We start from the raw sequence: 18,531 nt of genomic DNA on the forward strand, positions 1-18,531 counted from the left end.
CGACAACAACAACAACAACACCACCAGGGACTGACAAGCAGCAGTAATCCTCCCCAGATGCTCTCAGGCCTGCTGAACAGAAATAATGGCATCGCATCCGGCGTGCCCACTGCATGCACCCCCCGCAAAATTGCCACAGTTGTCACTCATGATTAGCGCTCATGAGCACTGGCCAGTAACAGAGCGTTACAATTATGACACACTTAAGGAGAACAAATGAAGCGATGATTGGCCATATAATGTGACCTCTAGCTACTGTCATCAGGGCTCATTGTGCATCCTTACAGTACGTTTTCCCTCAACATCTGTTAACACCAATGATTACTGAGCATGAAAGGGTTCATTTTTCAACCTGGAACCTATTTTCACATGTTTTTGTGTCTAAGCAACACGTTCTCAATCCAACTCGTCACATATTGATGCTTTGTCAAATCCCTTAGCGTCACTTTTCGGTCGCAATAAACACATGCTTAATTTTGTGAATTAAACATGTAAACACTTGTTTAGGTTTAGGAAAAAACAACATGGTTGGGCTTAAAATTACTATGTTTTTGAAAATGTGACTTGACATTGTGAACACGAACGATTAGCTGATTGTAAACTGAAAGTGAAACTTAACACACAGAACGTGGACAGCGGTCTCCTGGATGAAAGCCTTGTGTTTGTTGGACCCATCCACTTCCCCTCCCACCCACCCTGTGTGTCTCTTTCGCTCTTTAAACTCACCACAGCACTTTCCCTGAGTGTTTACTGTTGCCGTGGATGGGTTTACATTGTAGTTAATGGAAAGCCCAGTGTTGTCTCCTACCGCCGCTAAAGGTTGCCTTGTGCGTCAGTATTGAGTGCTGACAACCGTGACAAAGCGTTGGTATTTGACACCCTTGGAATGAGAACGGGCTGGTCTAACTGACTAATGGGGACAACAATCTCTGAAATTGGTCCAGTATTGAGGGAGAGCACTGTAGAAGGCAGCTGCTCACGGGCTGCAATGTAATCCTTTTGGGGCAAGCTGGCACTGTCATCTACCTCCACTAAAAGTGCTTGTTTTTTGCCAAGACAGGCTCTGATTGCTATTACAAGTGTCTGACATTATGGAAAGAGCCTCGCTCAAGGAGAAGTCTCGTAAAATCTGGCGAGGTGACGTGTTGCCAGAAGACAACGGTGGAATACATCCACGGTGGAAATGCGCACCGGATTCTGATGTTATCGGGCCATTAAATAGGCGTTATCGGTCACTATAAACACCACAGATGTGTGTCTATTGTGGGGCCTACTACGCATACTACGATGACAACGTGAAAGCGAAACTTAAAAGCAACAAGTTCTAACACGTACAACTGAATGAAACATCACATTTTGAACACAAACAAAAAGGGTTCTTTAGATTTAGGCAACAAAACCACTTAGTTAAGTTTAAAGAAAAACAGTGTTTTGACTTAAAATAACTACATTTCAAAAGCGAAAATGAAACCATATGCTTGTGAACACGTTGTTGGTTTCACACGGGATGGAAGACTAGACGAGACTTCTCCTTGAGGCTTGGACACAATAACAAACAGACCAGACAAAGTAAAAGTTAAGAAAAAGGTTTTATTTCTCTGTAGTGTCCTTTCTAAAATGTTGTCAGACACTTATAATAACAGTCTGAGCCTGTCAGTGGCAGAAACAAGACCTTTTAGTAGACATAATGTTACACTGACGCTGCTCACTTGCCCTCACAGCTTGTTAAGCGGTCGCCGTCTCCAGCATTCTCCCTCAATACTGGACCTATTTCAGAAATTGTTGTCATCATTAGTCACTTAGACACAAAGACATGGGAAAATAAGGTCCAGGTTGAAAAATACCAAAGTTCTACTTTAAGAAAACACAGCAAAAACCCTAGCAGAAAAACAGAGATCGCTGTGCCTGAGGATTATTCCATTCATTACAGCGATCCAAGACTTCTCTTGAAAACAGAGAACGCCCCAGCATTCAATTTGAAGTTGGGCTGGAGCAGAGGTGAAATGAGTTTAGCACCACAATCTTAGCTAAACAAGACAAATGCACTGTTTTCAACAGTTAACTCCCTTTAAGCTAGTCTCCTCCTGATCATTAGTGTTGCACAAGTGATGAAAAGGAGGAAATCATCAGCTCTCTCTGTGTTCAAGCCTCTGTTTCCTCTGGCATCTTTCATTACACATCTTTCATTTTCTCTCAGAATCATGCAAACCAGCATGATAAAGATGCACAATCGTGACAAGAAGTTTCTTCTTTACCACAGTAATAACCTTTTTTATTGCTATTTGATTTGACGTGTAAAGCAGAAATATATCAATTTGCTACAATGTCCCTCTTGAAGACTGGAGTGTTCACTCTTTAAACTGCACTCCACCAACTCTGACAGCCAGATGTCTTCTCATAAATACAAAACACCTGCGATGGTGTGATACACGCAAACACTCACGCACACACACACACACACAGTCAACTCCTCAACTTCTGTTTTGATATTTACTTTGCAAGCATTGATGTCCTCTGAGAAAATCTCAGCAGTTATTCCCTCCTGCCTTGTGGTTGTGTACCTTAAGTTCACGCCCTGCTTTTATGCACCATCTCAAAACAGACGTTTAAACAAACAAAGATGCTAAAAGTTTTAATTTCCCCCGACCCTCCTTTGCATTCATTACGTATTCTTTAAGGTTCGACTCATCCAGTCACTCAGGTCCAAATTAGAAGTGTATTTTATAATCCTCTTCTATGCATCACAGAGCAGTGAGGTGTGTCAAATAGAGACCGCTAACAGAAATCTATGCACTAACAGGTCTCTCTGGCTGCTTTACCGAGTTTGATGAAACAACACAGTCTCCCGGCAGTTTGTGAAAAAGTCACGAAATTGTATCTATTTGATTTGTGTACATAGACACGAATTTTCCTTTTTTTGCTTAGCACGACTTTCAACAACATAGTTGTTGTGCGTTTTCCTACAAATGTCCAGAAACATGTGATGCACATGTCAATTTACGCTCCAGTCTTTTCAAAATAAAACTATTTAGTTAGGTTTAGGAACAGATCAACTTGGTTTGGCTTGGGCAACAAACTACTTAGTTTAGGAAAAGACCGTACTTTGGGTTTAAATAACACTGTAAGTGGCGGAACTTACAGAAGTTATGTGACAAATAAATCAACATTGATTTGGCTTCATACGAAACACGAACACCAGTCTCCTGGGCTAAAGTCTGGTGTTTTTTGACCCACCCATCCACCACGACATCCTCCCTACGTGTCGTTTGCCGCTCTTCATACTTCCCAGTTCACAATTACATAGAGTCGTGCCGCCGCCCAATATAAAGGGCAGATGAGGTTTTTTGGCACTGGATTACTTTAAAAAAGGGATGTTGAAGAACCAGGTTGATAAGCAGGAGTAGTGAAAAAAAATGTCATTTGTTAACAAAAGGTTTACTGAAACAAAGGGCAAACATGAAACCCGGGAAATGAAACTACATTTAAACTTAATCAAAAGAACATCAAACAAAAGAAAGCTGCAGCCTCACATCAAGCTGACAACTCCTTTTTTTTTCCCTGAATGGGATTTTATCTCCTCAGCCTCACCTTACTGGAACCTACCACCTGACCAGGTAAGTATAGGGTGAGATAAATTGAGCAAGCATCCAAATTCACACGGAATAATGAACAGACCATTAATACAAGATCTCTAAATTACTGCTGTCATCTCAATCTATCTATGGGCACTCACACATACCAATGAGCCCACCAACAATTACAGAATGTAATTTACTACAGAACTATCTCACCTATATCATCCTACATCTTAACAGAGCCCAGTCCCGCCCTGCTAAGAGGACATCATGAGACAAACGTGTTTTCACTTTCCTCGATTGAGCTGAATGAGCAGCTAATCTACCCCACCATCCCAGGCAGGACAACAAAATCCTATGAACCCATAAAACAAACTGAACAAGCTTGTGTCATCTATACACACTACTTGACATTATATCAAATAAACTGAAACACTGGACTGAAATCAACAATCAAAGCAGACACAAAACATTGTTCATTTTGGGGAACAGGATACCAGTGAAAAGGGAGAAAGGCAACATTTTCACGCGTGGATAACTTACAAATTGATTTTGTGCTGACCGTCACGAAAATGACGGTACAGGAATCAATATGTTAATTTTTGTGAATCCGGTCTGATGGATGCTCCTGATCCCCCATGGATATCTTTAGAGACATTTATTCAAACGTAGAGCTTTTATTTGTAATTGTAATTGTAATAATTCAGTTTGTCCAGATCATAACCAAACCATTAACCACACACTGCGAGTAGTAGGACAAGTATGATGAAATTGAGCAGGTAATAAATATATCGAAAGATTAGACCCCAGTCATTTTCAAAAAGAAATAAATCACAATGCACTGTGTGCAATAAAACCTTAAAAATAAGGTGTCTCTGTATCTTTTGAGCAATATGGCTGTCCAACATTGTAATAAATCCTTGTAAAATTTACACCCAAATTCATGGCGATGATCTAATGATAAAACCCATTCCATTTCTTTTAATTCATGTGGAACACCTCCAAAGGTGGGATGGGTGTAAAGATTGAGGCTCACAAAATGCACAAAAGCCCGAAAGTGAAGAAAACAGCAATGCGGTTTGTTTAGATTAAGAGTCAAAATGGAATAATCAGATGGCCTTTTGTTTCACCGTTGATTCAAAAGGCTTTTCAAGAGTCTAGTGTATTGTTTAGTTTTCAAAGTCAAGCATCTTATCAGTGGATGTTGGGCTCTACCAATGTCCTAACTATCACCAGTCTGTTTGTGATGTTGGTGATTATCTGCTTTTTCCTAATGAGGTTTTGGTTTCATCAGACTGTGACCTCCACTGCACGCTGGGGTGGTTTGCAGTCAAGTGTGAAGCAGTGACCCCCACCCTTACCCTTTTCAATTTACAAGCACCAAAGTATCAAATTTGATACCTAACTAGTTGCAAAAATGTGCAATAAACTATTGTTTATCTGCTTAGAGCACAATAACTGCTGTCGAATCTTTCCCACATCCTTTGTTTGCGTCTTCCCTGATTCCAAGCTCTGGAATCACAACCCTCTTTCGCCTTTTGACGGATGGAAAAAACACAGAAAATCAAATCTGTTCAGAAAACTCTAATTACGGACTAAAGCTTCGGAGTTGGTGTGTAAACGTGACTGACACCACGTGAGGTCATATTATTTTCAAATGTGCGACAATTTCCGACGAAAAATACAGACTTGGTGTGCAAAGACCTTAACTCGAGCTTGGATCATCCCTTGAAGGTCGGAACCTAAGTGGTTCGTAGGACGTGTTGTCTCTATTTATTCTGAACTGTTGGTGGGGCAATTTTGTGTAAAAATGGGGATAACGGCGCACATTTTCTCTCCTGGAAGACTTTCGAACTTGGTTGTTCACACAAAGTGCCAGAAATAGTTGTCTCAAGAATAGAAAAAGAGAGCTTGAGAGAGAAGGTCAAACCCTGGGTCGTTTTTCACCTCCACACAGCTGATCACAGTGTGAAGTGGGTGTGAACAACACATTGTTGGTTTCTAAAAGATACAGAAATTGTCAGTTTCGGTAGCCATCTGACAGGCAGCTCTGACAGATTACACTGGCAGCGTAACTCCATTACCAATGGTTCCTTCAGACCTTAATGCTTAAGCATCTCTTTAACCTGATAAAGGACAATCACTTTCATAACTTGACGCTTTCAACGTCTTATTCTGACATACTTTGTCTCTTTTTTTTCTCGCTCTCCTTAACTGTCTCCTTTATATTATCTCTGTTGGGATCACACATATAGATACATAGTACAGTTGTGTAGATAGTAGGTATGTTGCAACACATTCTCACTCCCAATCCGCCAAATACCACTGCTTGGTCAGTGGCCCAACGCTACAAACTAATTTATGACGCTCTAGGAACCCCTCTAGTGTCAGTTTTGGACGTGTCTGGGACAGCGTTTCAGTTCCGCTCGTTACATGCATAGTGTCTTTACAAAATAAACTTCCAACATACTTTACTTCGTCTTTAGATTCAATATTTGGTTATTATTTAGTAAAAGATTGTGGTATGTTTGTTTCATAACTTTCGTACGTGGCGTATGGAAATTATGTAACAAAATTAAGGTACAATAATTCAACGTCGACTTGGTTTCACATGGAACACTTAATAGCGGTCTCCTGCGTGAAAGTGCAACACATTCTCATCCGACCTCGTTACATACGGCCGCTTTGTCACGCCCCTTGGCGTCACTTTCTTTGTGGCATCAAAATCACAATAGTTACTCTTGTCGTCAGTTTAGGATTAGGCAACCAAGCCACTATAGTTAGCTTTAGGAAAGCTCCTCCCTACATGGACTTTCTCTCTCTTTATACTACGTCCGCTACTTTGATCGTCTAATAATGACATGGGTGGCTTTACATTGGAGTGTCAGCAGTGTTATGAGCATACCTACCTGGCTATCTTTTATGCTCCCAAATGTACCTCTCACTTATCATCCTCTTTGTCTGTTGCTCATATCTTTAACAACACAGCATATGCTGATAACTTCAAACTGGTGTCTCTCTCTGCAGGCCTTGTGCTTGATGTAAAGTTAAGCTTATTATGGGTCCACTTTAAGTTAAGAGGCACAGTATGGAGCATCAGACACCTACAAGGTCGACGGGATATGAGCAGCGTGGCCCCTTTAGCGATACACAGTGATACCAAAATGGTGTTAAGATTCACTTTGCATCGAGTGTTGAGCTTTTGAAACATGTCGAGACTGCCTGGCTCATTAACAAAGGCGACGGAGCGGACCCTTGAACAGGGCCGGTGTCAGAGGAGAGCAATTCCCCTCTGCACCAGAACTGGGGCAGACATTTTGGTTGGTGCTCTGAGCTAAGCCAAATCAAGACCCACATAAAATCCCTGATTGAAAGACAAAATATAGACCAACTAGATACTAGAGAGAGAATGTGGGGCAAATATCCGCGATGCTAATCAACGGGACAATTACAAGGCGAGTGCTTTCAAGAGCCTTCGCACAGTGATGTAAAGAGCTGCATTACTTCTCCTGTGTGATTGTTTTGTGCTGTCGGCGTTGAGATCTCTTTGTGTCGCTCCTTATTTCATTCTTCTGTCGAAATATGGTCTCATTATTCTTCAGCCAATGTCGACCCCGTCGTTACCTGTCAGCGCTTTTTGCTGAGGCCAGCTTTGCGCACTCAGAGCTGTTAAACACTAATGGACAATCGCTCTTCCCTTTGTGCTCAACATGCCATCTGATGTGCCATTTTGACTGACAGAGGAATGGAGGGCCAATTTGCAAATGCTGACTTCCAGAGCATCCAGTGTGGAAAGACATTCATCAAAAGCTCCGTGCCCTTTTTCTTGTCTCCTTGTCATATTATCTGTACAGCGCTGTCAGAGGCGCCGCGGAGTTGATCACACTTTATTTCTAAGGCCTGCATGAGTAGGTCACATGACTGGTGGAAAGTATGGCTAGGCAATTAATGGCCACTTCCTCTTCTATCTGGGGTGTGGAATTAGCAGTGTGAGATAAAGTACAACTAAAGTCCAGAAGTAAAAGTATAAATCAGCCAGGAATCATTACTGAAGTGACTTTTCAATTCCATCTGTATAATGCAAAGAGTGAAGATACCTGTGATATCGTGTGTTTTCATGACCTACTCGAGAATCCATAATCTTTCTTATATCTACTGTATTTCAGCTACGAATATATAGAGCGCTGCAGGAATGAGTCCTAAAACCAAGAAATGAGTCAGCATTTTAGCACTTCTGGTTCCTTCGTCTGGAAATACAAAAAAGGCCACTTCAAAAATAAGTAAAAAAAAAAAAAAAAGTGTTTTTGCTTGCAATGAATACAAAGAAATTTTGCTTGGAAAGATTTCTTGAAATACGATGTAATAATCAGACCTTTCCAGATAAAAAGAGATCTTGAAATTAGCTGGGAAAACTAATTTGCAAGCTATATTTCACTAGTATTGGGAAATATTGTGTGTTATAATAAGCCTGTAATTCTCAAAAGTATTTTTTTGTGTTTGGTTTGTCCATTTTGGGCTACTGTAGAAACATGGCAGACTCCGTGGAGAGGAACCGGTCCCTATGTAGATATAAACGGCTCACAAAAACACAACGATTCTTATTATCAGGTGATTATACACTAATGAAAACATACTTATTAATAATATCATATTCCATTTCTGCCAATAGATCCCCCTAATTGTTACACACTAGTCCTTTAACAAGATATTCAAGATGCATTGTCTAAAAACAAGTCCCTATATCTCACTGAAACGTTACAAGCTTAAGAGACTTTCACGTTTTGTTCTACGACATAAAACATGTCAATACATTTCCCACTCCTAAATTTTGAAGCTTTTACATGTCTTAAAAAAGGCGGTTGATAACAAGACGCGAAATGAGACAACTATACTTCGTCACACCAAACACTAGTCCGCCTTTAGCTTAGTGGTGTAGTTTGTTTTCATGCCACGCAACAAAACAACGGTAATAGCCGCAGTTAGGTTTAGGAAAAACATTGTGGTTGAGATTAAAATAGGTACGTAAACTAAGTAAAATACATATGGAAACAATGTAACAGACGTATGGATAACACGTCACAAACATCACTGACGTAACTTCAAAATAACTCAACAACACTTTGGGATATGAACACCTGTCTCCTGGTTGACAGTCCTGTGTTTGTTGGACCAATCCACCGCTCCTTCCACCCACCATAAGCAGTCTATCTCACTTTTCATTCTACGTCACTGCTCTGAGTGTCGCATATTCACACAGATGCGTTTACATTGCAGTCGGTATTTGACGAGTTGGGAGTAAGAACGAGTTGATATGGGGGTCAAACATGATTTTTGATGTCTCAGATGTGATACTATAATATCTATCTTATTTATTTAAGCAACAGGAAACCCCTTAACAGTCAACTTGCTTGAGGACAAGCCAGAACAAACCCTTGATGTGCATCATAACATTATTCATTATTCAGAATTATGCAAAAGAATTATACCAAAAATGTCCGGCTCAATTTTTGGAAAATGGGTCTAAAATGATGCATGAGACATCGTGAACATGTCTAATATTGGTATGATGCAGCAATAAAAAACAAGTCGAAGTCTTGATTTTGAATATTATACTTTGAGTAAACATCATGTAGCTTCAACAAGGAGCAAAAACAAGTTAAAACTGAATATATATGACCCTTTCAGACATTGGGGAATTGGAATAAGATGGTTTTAACAACTGTAAAACTACTGAAGGGGAAACTGTATGTACTACAGTATTAGTTAAGGTGTCAAGTAGTAATGTAACTTCTCATCTTCCAGTCAATCACATGCCCTCTGCATCTTAAGCAAGCAAGCTCAACACCTGCTATATTTTATTGTTGTCAGATTGGGCTACTTTTTATTTAATTGGGCAAGTAAAAATGGTTTTGGACTACTTTTGGGCGGTTTACAAGTAAAAAAAACTTTAGGCTATTAAGATCAGTGTAATAACTTCAATGTAGTTAAATATTGCAGAGAACTATAAGTATCATCACCTCGCCCTACCGGGGCATCATGAAACCTCTCTGCTATAAAAGTAATAACAGCAGACCTTGGTCAAACAGCATTCACCTTGATCAAATAGCACTCAAGCTGGCTAAGACAAATAAATCTTGGCAGTGGTTTTAGTCTGCCCACCAGATGGATGAGCTTTGACACGCCGGATAATAATGTGAGTGAATGAGGACAGTGGAGTTGAGGCAATGACAGCAAAGCATTTGAAAGTCAATTTGATATGGTTTCCATTCGCTGTCAAATTACCTATCCGGGATGTTTTAATGTGGTCATTTTCACCATCTGGTACAACCAGATTTACCAGATTCGAACACATTTGTGAATACGATTAAACCTCCATCAAAATGAAAAAGACTATACCTTATTAATAACTGTCGTCCACTCCTAGTTTTCTCCTTGTAATGCCTTTGTGGAGATGGACTTTTGCATTATGGAAGGAATTGATAAATGAATTGATCTATAAATGAGCTGATTTTGGATGTTCAATGTGCTTCTCAGTCTTTTGGGGCAACATGAAATCACAGAAGGCAGACTTTTTTTGTCAGATAGTCTGAATTCTGCAATCAAACTCAGGATTTTGAGAATAACAAATAATAATCATAATAATAAATTATTGTAAGAGTCAAGTGAAGTATAAGAGTAAAGTTAAAATTTTCAGATCTGAATAAAATATGAGATTGAAGTCAAAAAGTGAAACCTCTAGTATTAATCAGGATTATGAAAATAAAGTCATAATTCCAAGAGTGAATCCTGTGAATAAAGTTTGACATTTTCGATAAAAGTTTCTGAGACTAGAACATCAGAGAATAGAAGTTATTATTTGTAAGTCCAATGAAGGGTAAAATTCAGAATTTTGAAAATAAAGTCAGAATTGAGTTGGTAAAGTGGATTCAAGTCGATGACAATCAATCGATTAATAATATCAAAGTAAAATTTCAGACTAAAAAGTTAGAAATCTCAGATCAAAATCAGAATAAAGTAATAATCCTGAGAGTGAAGTGAGTTCTGAGAACAAAGTTGGAATTTTTAGAAAATGGTTATTCAATTTAAACTTTATTTCAGACACACAGGACGGTCCATAACAATAAAAGAAAAGAAAAATAAACAAAAAACATACAAGATAAGACCACAGCGTTCATCATCTCGCCGGTGTTTTATGAGCCTGGATGAGTACCAAGTGCAGCTCTCACATTTTGATAATAGAAAATGTGAGAATAAAGTCATATTTCTATGTAAAACCAATTTCACCAAAAGACCCAAAAGTCTGACATTCAAGTCATTCAAGGGGGGGGCAAAATTAGGGTCAATTTTGCCATAGCCCTTTACATACATCCAGTAATAACTACTTTTACTTTGAAAGTCAGAATACAAGAAAAAATCCAAATGGTCATTTTTTATAAGCAACCAAATCCTTTCCAGCTCCCCCTCTGTATTTGCATGGCATTTGATTTATAATTCTAAAGTAAACCAGCTCGGACATGTTTTCACATTTGCCTGAACACACACACACACACACACACACACAGTGCAACACAGAGGACGTGATTGGTGACTTGGTGAGTGGATGCAGCTTGTGTGCGCACTGATGCATGAATGAATGTGCACCAACAGCAGCGCCTCGCCTCTTAACAGACAACTTCTAATACACTGTTATCTTTATGCTGCTTTTTTTTTTTTTCACCACCTCCGCGTGTTATCGAGTGAAGCCTGGAGGCAGATGACCAAAGCAGGTGGGGGGGTGGGGTGGATTGATAATTAACTGAGGTACCTGAATCAGTGACGTGGGTGGTGGGTAGAAGAGAGAGAGAGAGAGAGAGAGAGGGAGGCGGGCCGGAGAGGAGAGAGAGAGAGAGGTCTTGCCTCCCTCTTGTCTTGCTGAGGCTCTTTGATTCAGTGGCACAGTGGCTGAGACACAACCCCGTTATACCGGCCACCGTTAACCCGGTAAGTCCTTCTCATCTTCTTCTTCTTCTTCTTCTATTTTCACAGTCTTCATTTTTTCTTATTTCCCATTAGAAATAAAAAATAGAAGTGAATGCTCCGTTTCCATTCAGGAAGTCGGATAAAAGAAAGTTCTATTTTCACAGTCTTCATTTTTTCTTATTTCCCATTAGAATAAAAAATAGAAGTGAATGCTCCATTTCCATTCAGGAAGACAGATAAAAGAAAGTTGATGCGTAAAATAAAAGCGCAAAAACGCTCCATGGAGGCATAGTTTGGATCCAATTGTGCAATTCATGAACTCAGCTTGTATGTATTCTCTAGTTAAATAAGCAGTTTTATGTTTGGAGTGAAATCAAAGTGGAAAACATGTTGTACTTTTTGATGCTGAAACGCTCCAAACAGCCAAATGGAAACTTGGGCGCTGTCCATGGTGCTGAAAGTGTTCTTAGGTTTCCAATCAGTCCAGTTATTGACAGTTCTTCTTTCTATTACGCCTGCTTATTAATAAAGTTTCTCCTAACTTAAAGTCTAAATCCCTCTCTGTCCATTCTTCTCTTCTCCACAGTGAAAGCATCGATCCTACATCAACAGCTCATGGTATAAAGATCTCCCTGGAGAGAGGACAGACATCGCGCGTCTTTTATCGCGTCTAGTCTGCAGCCGAAAATTAAAAGAAAGAGGACAAAGCGAACTTTTTTTTTATCAAGAAGACAGATTGATTACTGGACGACAGCAAAAAAAAAAAAAGTCAGAAGATGCTTTGTGTGTCTGATGAGCGCAAAAAAAAAAAATCTGCCACCAGTCCAACAAAGTCCGTCAGTGAGAGCTTTTTGCGCGTAAAGGAGTAGCCTGATGAAGAAACCAGCAAGAAGCACCAAGAAGTGGAAGAGTGATAACTGAGAAAGAGAGAAGAAAAGATCAGACAAGAAGAAGAGTGGAGAGACACAAAGAATAAAAACAACAGCGCGTCCTCAAATGATGGGGATAAAGCACCTTCTGCTTCTTTTGATTTACTTCGACCTGCTGAATGTCCTGTGCGTCGCCACCACCACCAACAAAAAGAGCAAAACCCTGCCGAGGAGGAACCCAAAGGTGAAGGAGGTCAACGGCAGCAGCACCACCGCGGTCCCGCTGGCCGTGCCGGGTAAGATCACCCAGGTCCAGGCTCCCACGGTCCAGCAGCACGACACCTGCCTGGGCTACTACGACGTGAGCGGCCAGTACGACAAAGAGTTCAGCTGCAACAACACCGACCACCGCTTCTGCTGCGGCAGCTGCTTCCTGCGCTTCTGCTGCGCGGACCGAGGGAAGCGGCTGGAGCAGAAGAGCTGCACCAACTACAACACACCGGACTGGATCAAGACTCAGCCGCCTTCACCGGCTCCCACAGGGGACACGTACGACCCGGAGCTCGACCAGACCAACACCACGGTGTACATCACCTGCGGGGTCGTGGCGCTCGTCATCGCCATTGGGATTTCTGTGAAAGTTGCCTATGATAAAGCCACCAAGCCTCCTCAGGAAATGAATGTGCACAGGTAAGATGTTACTTTTAATCCTTCCATTAGATGATGGAAAAAAGATGAAAGATTATTATGATGTCTGCAGAGCATGTGATTTCACACCCATAAAGGCAAAGAGTATGTCAGTGGGATAAACTCACCCTTATTATTCTCACCCTTATACTCAGCCTCCTTCCTGGAGCTGTGTAAAATGCGCTCACTTATCATTTTAGTGTGAATTAATCTCCAGTTTGCACAGAATTAAACTGGTATAAACTATAGAAAAATACTGTGTCATATAACACTGCATATATCTACTGGTTGGGTGTGAGTTGAACACATTCTTCTGCTAAAGTTGCCTATGATAAAGCCACCAAGCCCCCTCAGGAAATGAATGTGCACAGGTAAGACTTTTTTTTACTTGTAATCCTTCATAGATGATGGAAAAAGCTTGAAAGAATATTATAATGTCTGAAAGAGTATGTGATTTCACACCATAAAGGCAAACAGTATGTCAATGGGATAAACTCACCCATATTTATTTATTTAAAAAGGATCCCCATTAGCTGATACCAATGGCATCAGCTAGTCTTCCTGGGGTCCGAAATCAAGTACATTACATTTATCACATACATACTATATATATACAACATCATATTTGTGTTACACAAATAACATTTACATTTTCCAAACATATATAAATTTCACATTCATACACAATCTTCCGCAACCATTTAGCTTCAAGGCCCATCATCAGGGAAAAGGAACAAAAGAAAAACCATACATGACCAACACTGGACTATCTGCTTAAGTAATGTGTTCTTAGATGGTATTTGAATGAGGATTTGTTAGAGGATTGACGGATGTAAAGAGGGCGGCTATTCCAGTGATTGATGGCACAATAAATAACCGTCTTTTTCATTACATATATTCCTGGAGTTGTGTAAAATGCATTACTTATCATTTTAGTGTGGAATAAATATCCGGTTTGCCTAGAATTAAACTGGTAAAAACTATAGAAAAATACAACACTGCATATATCTACTGGTTGGGTGTGAGTTGAACACATTTTTCTCTGTCAACGTGGAGTGTAAAACCTGACAATCATTTCCCTCCAATAGCCTTCAAGTGAAAATCTATCCTGTCCTTACAGCAGCCCACATAACTTACAGCCTCAATATCACGGGTTCAACTGAAGCTCATGACCTTTAACACGTGCCATTACTCTCCTTCCCCAGAGCCTCCCTGTCAAAAAAAATGTCAAGATTGCATACGTTTCTCTGGTATACATCATCCCATTCATTGTGTGTCGGTCCCAGGAGGGGGAGCGGGTGGTATTCAGCGTCCGTTCAACCCCAGGGGGATAAAGTAAATGCCACTGAAAGCCATTGTGAGTGATCACGTTCATCCTGATGGGAGTGGTCTCTTCTACAATGACTGTATTTTTAAATCCTCAAGGCACCAGTAGTGGTCACTGAATTGCTCGATGAGCGTTAAGGCAACATAAAAGCCCATCCTGTGGCCATTTCAGTCACTAGCTCAACAACTCGACGTATGACATTTTGACACCATCATTTGAGCATGACATCATTTCTTAATGTTTGGGATTACATGCTTTTTAGTAAGTTTTTTCATACTGCAGTCGTCGGCACTTGTGTCCAGGAACAAACCTCCCATAGAGCTCTCTCAGTTTTGATTGAATTCGCAATAGATTTGTACAGAATGTTCTTAAAAAAAAAACTAAAATTATCAAATTACAGGCAGAATTTGCCATTTGAAAGACTGCTACTCCATGGTAGTGTAATATATGCTACAAATGGTGCAAGGAGATTTCAGTTTTGTCAGGGAGACATGAGTTAATGGTGCATTCAGGCAGCTTTCGTAAAAATTGGTTAGAATTTTAAAGGTCGCAGTGTGTAGGATTTGGCGGCATCTAGCGACTTAAACTTCTCTCTCCCAACTCGTCAAATACCGCCGCTTGGTCAGTGCCTCTCAGCATTGGAGACCGACGCACGGGGTACACCTCTTACGTTACTTTTAGACGAACCAGGGGTGGCTTGTCAATACATGCTCGTTACATGCATAGTGTCCTTTCAAAATAAACTTCCATTTTCACATGAAGGTTTAGGCAACACAGCCACTAAGTTAGGGTTAGGAAACGGTCATGGTTGACATTATTTTCACTGACTAGCGAATCACAGGACTGACAATACCAACGAGTCCCATGACTAATAACTGACATGATAAAATAAGTCAACGTTACTCTTAGTTTCACACGGGACACGAACAGCTGTCTCCTGGTTGAAAGTCTTGTGTTTGATTGACAGCCTGGCAACATAAGCAAATCATTAGCATAACATAAGCAAATATTATAACTGTGAACATTTTTGATGCAAATGAATGCAGAATGTGACATCACCTTTTCTATCTGAGCCCCGTCCACTTTAAACCAGTGAAAAACACAAGAGGAAATAAAAAATATGACATCAGGGCCTTTATGAGTCATATAACTAGAGCTGAAATGATTCCACGATTAATTGATTGACAGAAAATGTATACGCAAGTGATTAGTTTTCATTTTTAAACTAAAAGTGCCCAACATTTGGTCCTAGCTTACCAAATATGAGGATTTTAATGCTTTTCCTTGTCTTTCGTTATAGTAAACTGAATATCTTTGGGGATTTTTTTGGACTGCTGACCGGACAAAGTAAGCTGTTTAAAGAGGTCAGCTTGGACTTTTAGGATTCTGTTATGGACAGCTTTCTTACATCGTATCAACCAAATGATTAATCAATGATAAAAAAAAATAATCATTAGTTGCAGCTCTTCTGGCATTGAGTTAATGTTAGTGTATTGTGTGGAAAAAGCCTGAGGCAAGGTGTGGTTTTTAACCATTATTTGTGTGAGGGATTGATACATTTTCTGGGTGGCTCAGTGGTCAGGATGTTTCGCTTCTGTGTTGTTCGCTTGGGTTTCCTCCCACGATTCAACGACATTCAGCTGTCTCTCTTTACAAGATTGGAGGTGTCCAGGCTGTCTTTTGTGTGATGCATGCTGGGATACTCTCCATCCCCACTGAAGCAGGAATAGAAAATGTATAAAATAGAAGTATAAATGGGTTTTTAATTTAGGTTAGGTCTGACTAAAATTGCATGTTTTCCACCCACTGGTAAAGAAAAAAATCACTTAGTCATTGCTCTTATCACTTGAGTCACTACCATTAGTCCACTCTGGACATAGCAGAGGAGGACGTCTTGCTTTGATTTAACGATATGAAAATAATTGAGCATTGTTATGCACTCGGTCATGACACTTTGGCGCCTGCTGCTTTGAAAATGTCAAAGAGGATTACTCAGCTTTCTGAAAAACTCGGTGACAAATTCTTATTGATAAAAAAACGCCATACTCCAGCCCTGACAACAACACAAAGAAACTCTTTCAGTAGATATATTAGATTAAATTTAAGCTCCAGTGATTGCTCTAAGTGTCTTTTCAAGAGTTGGCACAGTCAGCTTTTAATATCCAGATGGACTCATGAGACATTATAATACAGTATTTCATTTGAAACAACAAAAAGAACAACAAAGCTCATGATGCAGCACTTTTTCCATCTCCGCTCTGAGAAATGAAGAGATGGTGAAGTTTGTGCGTCTCCTTACTGCGCTTCTATCCCAGCCACGGGGCGTACTTTCAAGTGGATCTGCTTAATGCCACCACTTCAATATGAGCAGGAGCCATGAGAGTTTACGGAGAGGTCGATTCAATGAGGAGGCATGGCTTGCCGGGTGCTCAATAGTGGTTTTATTTTTATTTTTATGATTTGTTTATTTCCAACGCCCATTTGGCACATAGAGCTGTCGTAATGATGTCTGCTGGAATAGACCTCGGAGCCTGGCAGCAGACATTCGTGCTGACAGCCGTGACTAAAAAGAAGTAGTGGAACATGGGATTAGCTTTATATTTGGCACGGGTCTGCTCTTAAAAAGTGGGTGCTTCTCTAATGCAATTTCGTCTCTTACCTCTGCGACGGAGGGAGGACTCTGAGCAGAATACTGAGCTGTTGGCAGACCTTTGCTGTTTGGTCTGTGACCTTCACCGAAATACAAGAAATGCAGAGTGAGAGCTAAAGCCAGTGGTTTGAACAGGCCGTATTGATCACCTTCTGCAGGGCAAACCGAGAGGCATTTCATGCCGGTTAGGAGGTGGGAATAATGCTTTGTTCTCCAATTGCAGGACTGAGTAACTGAGTTAAAAGGCAAGACCTCTGAATGAGCAAAAGGAATGCAGCAGAATAACTGAAAGTTCAATGCAAAAGTGACTGAGAAAGTTTGTATAAGAAGTCAGCTCTAAGGATTTATTATCAGCCGATTTGAGCTTATCAGAGAAATGCTGGTATCAGCAAATATGTTGGACAATAAAACTCAACAGATTGCAGAGCAATGCCAAAGATATGTTCTAGGCCATCCACTTCATTACATAGTTTGTACACAAGAGAAAGATGACAGCTTTAGTTTTCTTCTGCTTTTGATTAGATTGATCACTCGCTAGGCCTTATCATCAAAGGATAAGGTTGATAGTATTCTATATGTTTGGTCCTGTCGATAAATCCCAAGAAAAGAACAAAACCAACAATGTGTGTGTTCGTTTCTGTCCGAGTTCACCACCATCAGGCCAAAGGTTATTGGTTCCTTCTAGGTTAACGTTTAGAAAACTACGAAGTGATACCGATACCAATAGTGTACTTCATTTGATACCTTTCTTTATACTTCATTCGATCCCCATCATGTGAATGGAGGCATTCAGTTTTGTAAAATGGCACCGCCGCAGAGGTTTAGTGTAGCCATACTTTGGAGCGTTTCGGAGGCATCTCGGCTCGTTGAACTGCCAACTCCATCAAATAGACAGAAGAGAGTGAAGAGGAAAATAGATTGGGAACCAAGGCTCTAGTGAGTATTTGTGGCTGCAGAACCAACACGTTCTCATCCCAGCTCATCACGTACTGACGCCTCACCTTGTCAGACTCCCCCCGTTATGGACACTTTATGTGCTTAATGTTGTAAATTAAACAAAAACAGTTAGGTTTAGGAAAAACAATATGGTTGGGCTTAAAATTACTGTTTTTACAGTGCAAATGTGACTTGACGTTGTGAACATGGGACACGAACAGCGGTCTCCTGGATGAAAGCCTTGTGTTGTTGGACCCATCCACCTCCACTCCTGCCTGCCCTGTGTGTCTCATCCGCATTTTAAACTACGTCACCACAGCACTTTCCCTGAGCATTTACTGTTGCCGCAAAAGGGTGCCTTGTCAGGACAGTGTATGTGGGATTGAGTCAAAATAAACTAGTGTATGTGTGTGTTCACGGTGATGAAGGAACATGTCACCCAGTGCAACAGTGTGGCTCAACTGATGTGTTTTTAATGGAGCTCTATGGCACATAGGAGGAAGATATGTCAGGCTTTGGATACACAGA

At 40.5% G+C, this 18,531-nt stretch overlaps 1 protein-coding gene across 2 annotated transcripts in view; it reads left to right on the top strand.

Moving 5' to 3' along the window:
* The first annotated feature begins 11,110 nt into the window (after window positions 1-11,110).
* LOC119502376 (protein shisa-6) overlaps window positions 11,111-18,531 on the top strand; it is an 86,380-nt gene continuing 78,959 nt past the window's right edge. For both annotated transcript variants that reach the window (XM_037793318.1, XM_037793320.1), the window contains exons 1-2: window positions 11,111-11,555; window positions 12,121-13,093. In XM_037793318.1, the coding sequence (XP_037649246.1) occupies window positions 12,531-13,093 (563 nt within the window). In that variant the 5' untranslated portion in view covers window positions 11,111-11,555; window positions 12,121-12,530. The remainder of the gene's footprint in view (window positions 11,556-12,120; window positions 13,094-18,531) is intronic.

This window comes from Sebastes umbrosus, chromosome 14, assembly GCF_015220745.1.
Source record: "Sebastes umbrosus isolate fSebUmb1 chromosome 14, fSebUmb1.pri, whole genome shotgun sequence".
In the NCBI taxonomy this organism is placed as follows: Eukaryota; Metazoa; Chordata; class Actinopteri; order Perciformes; family Sebastidae; genus Sebastes; species Sebastes umbrosus.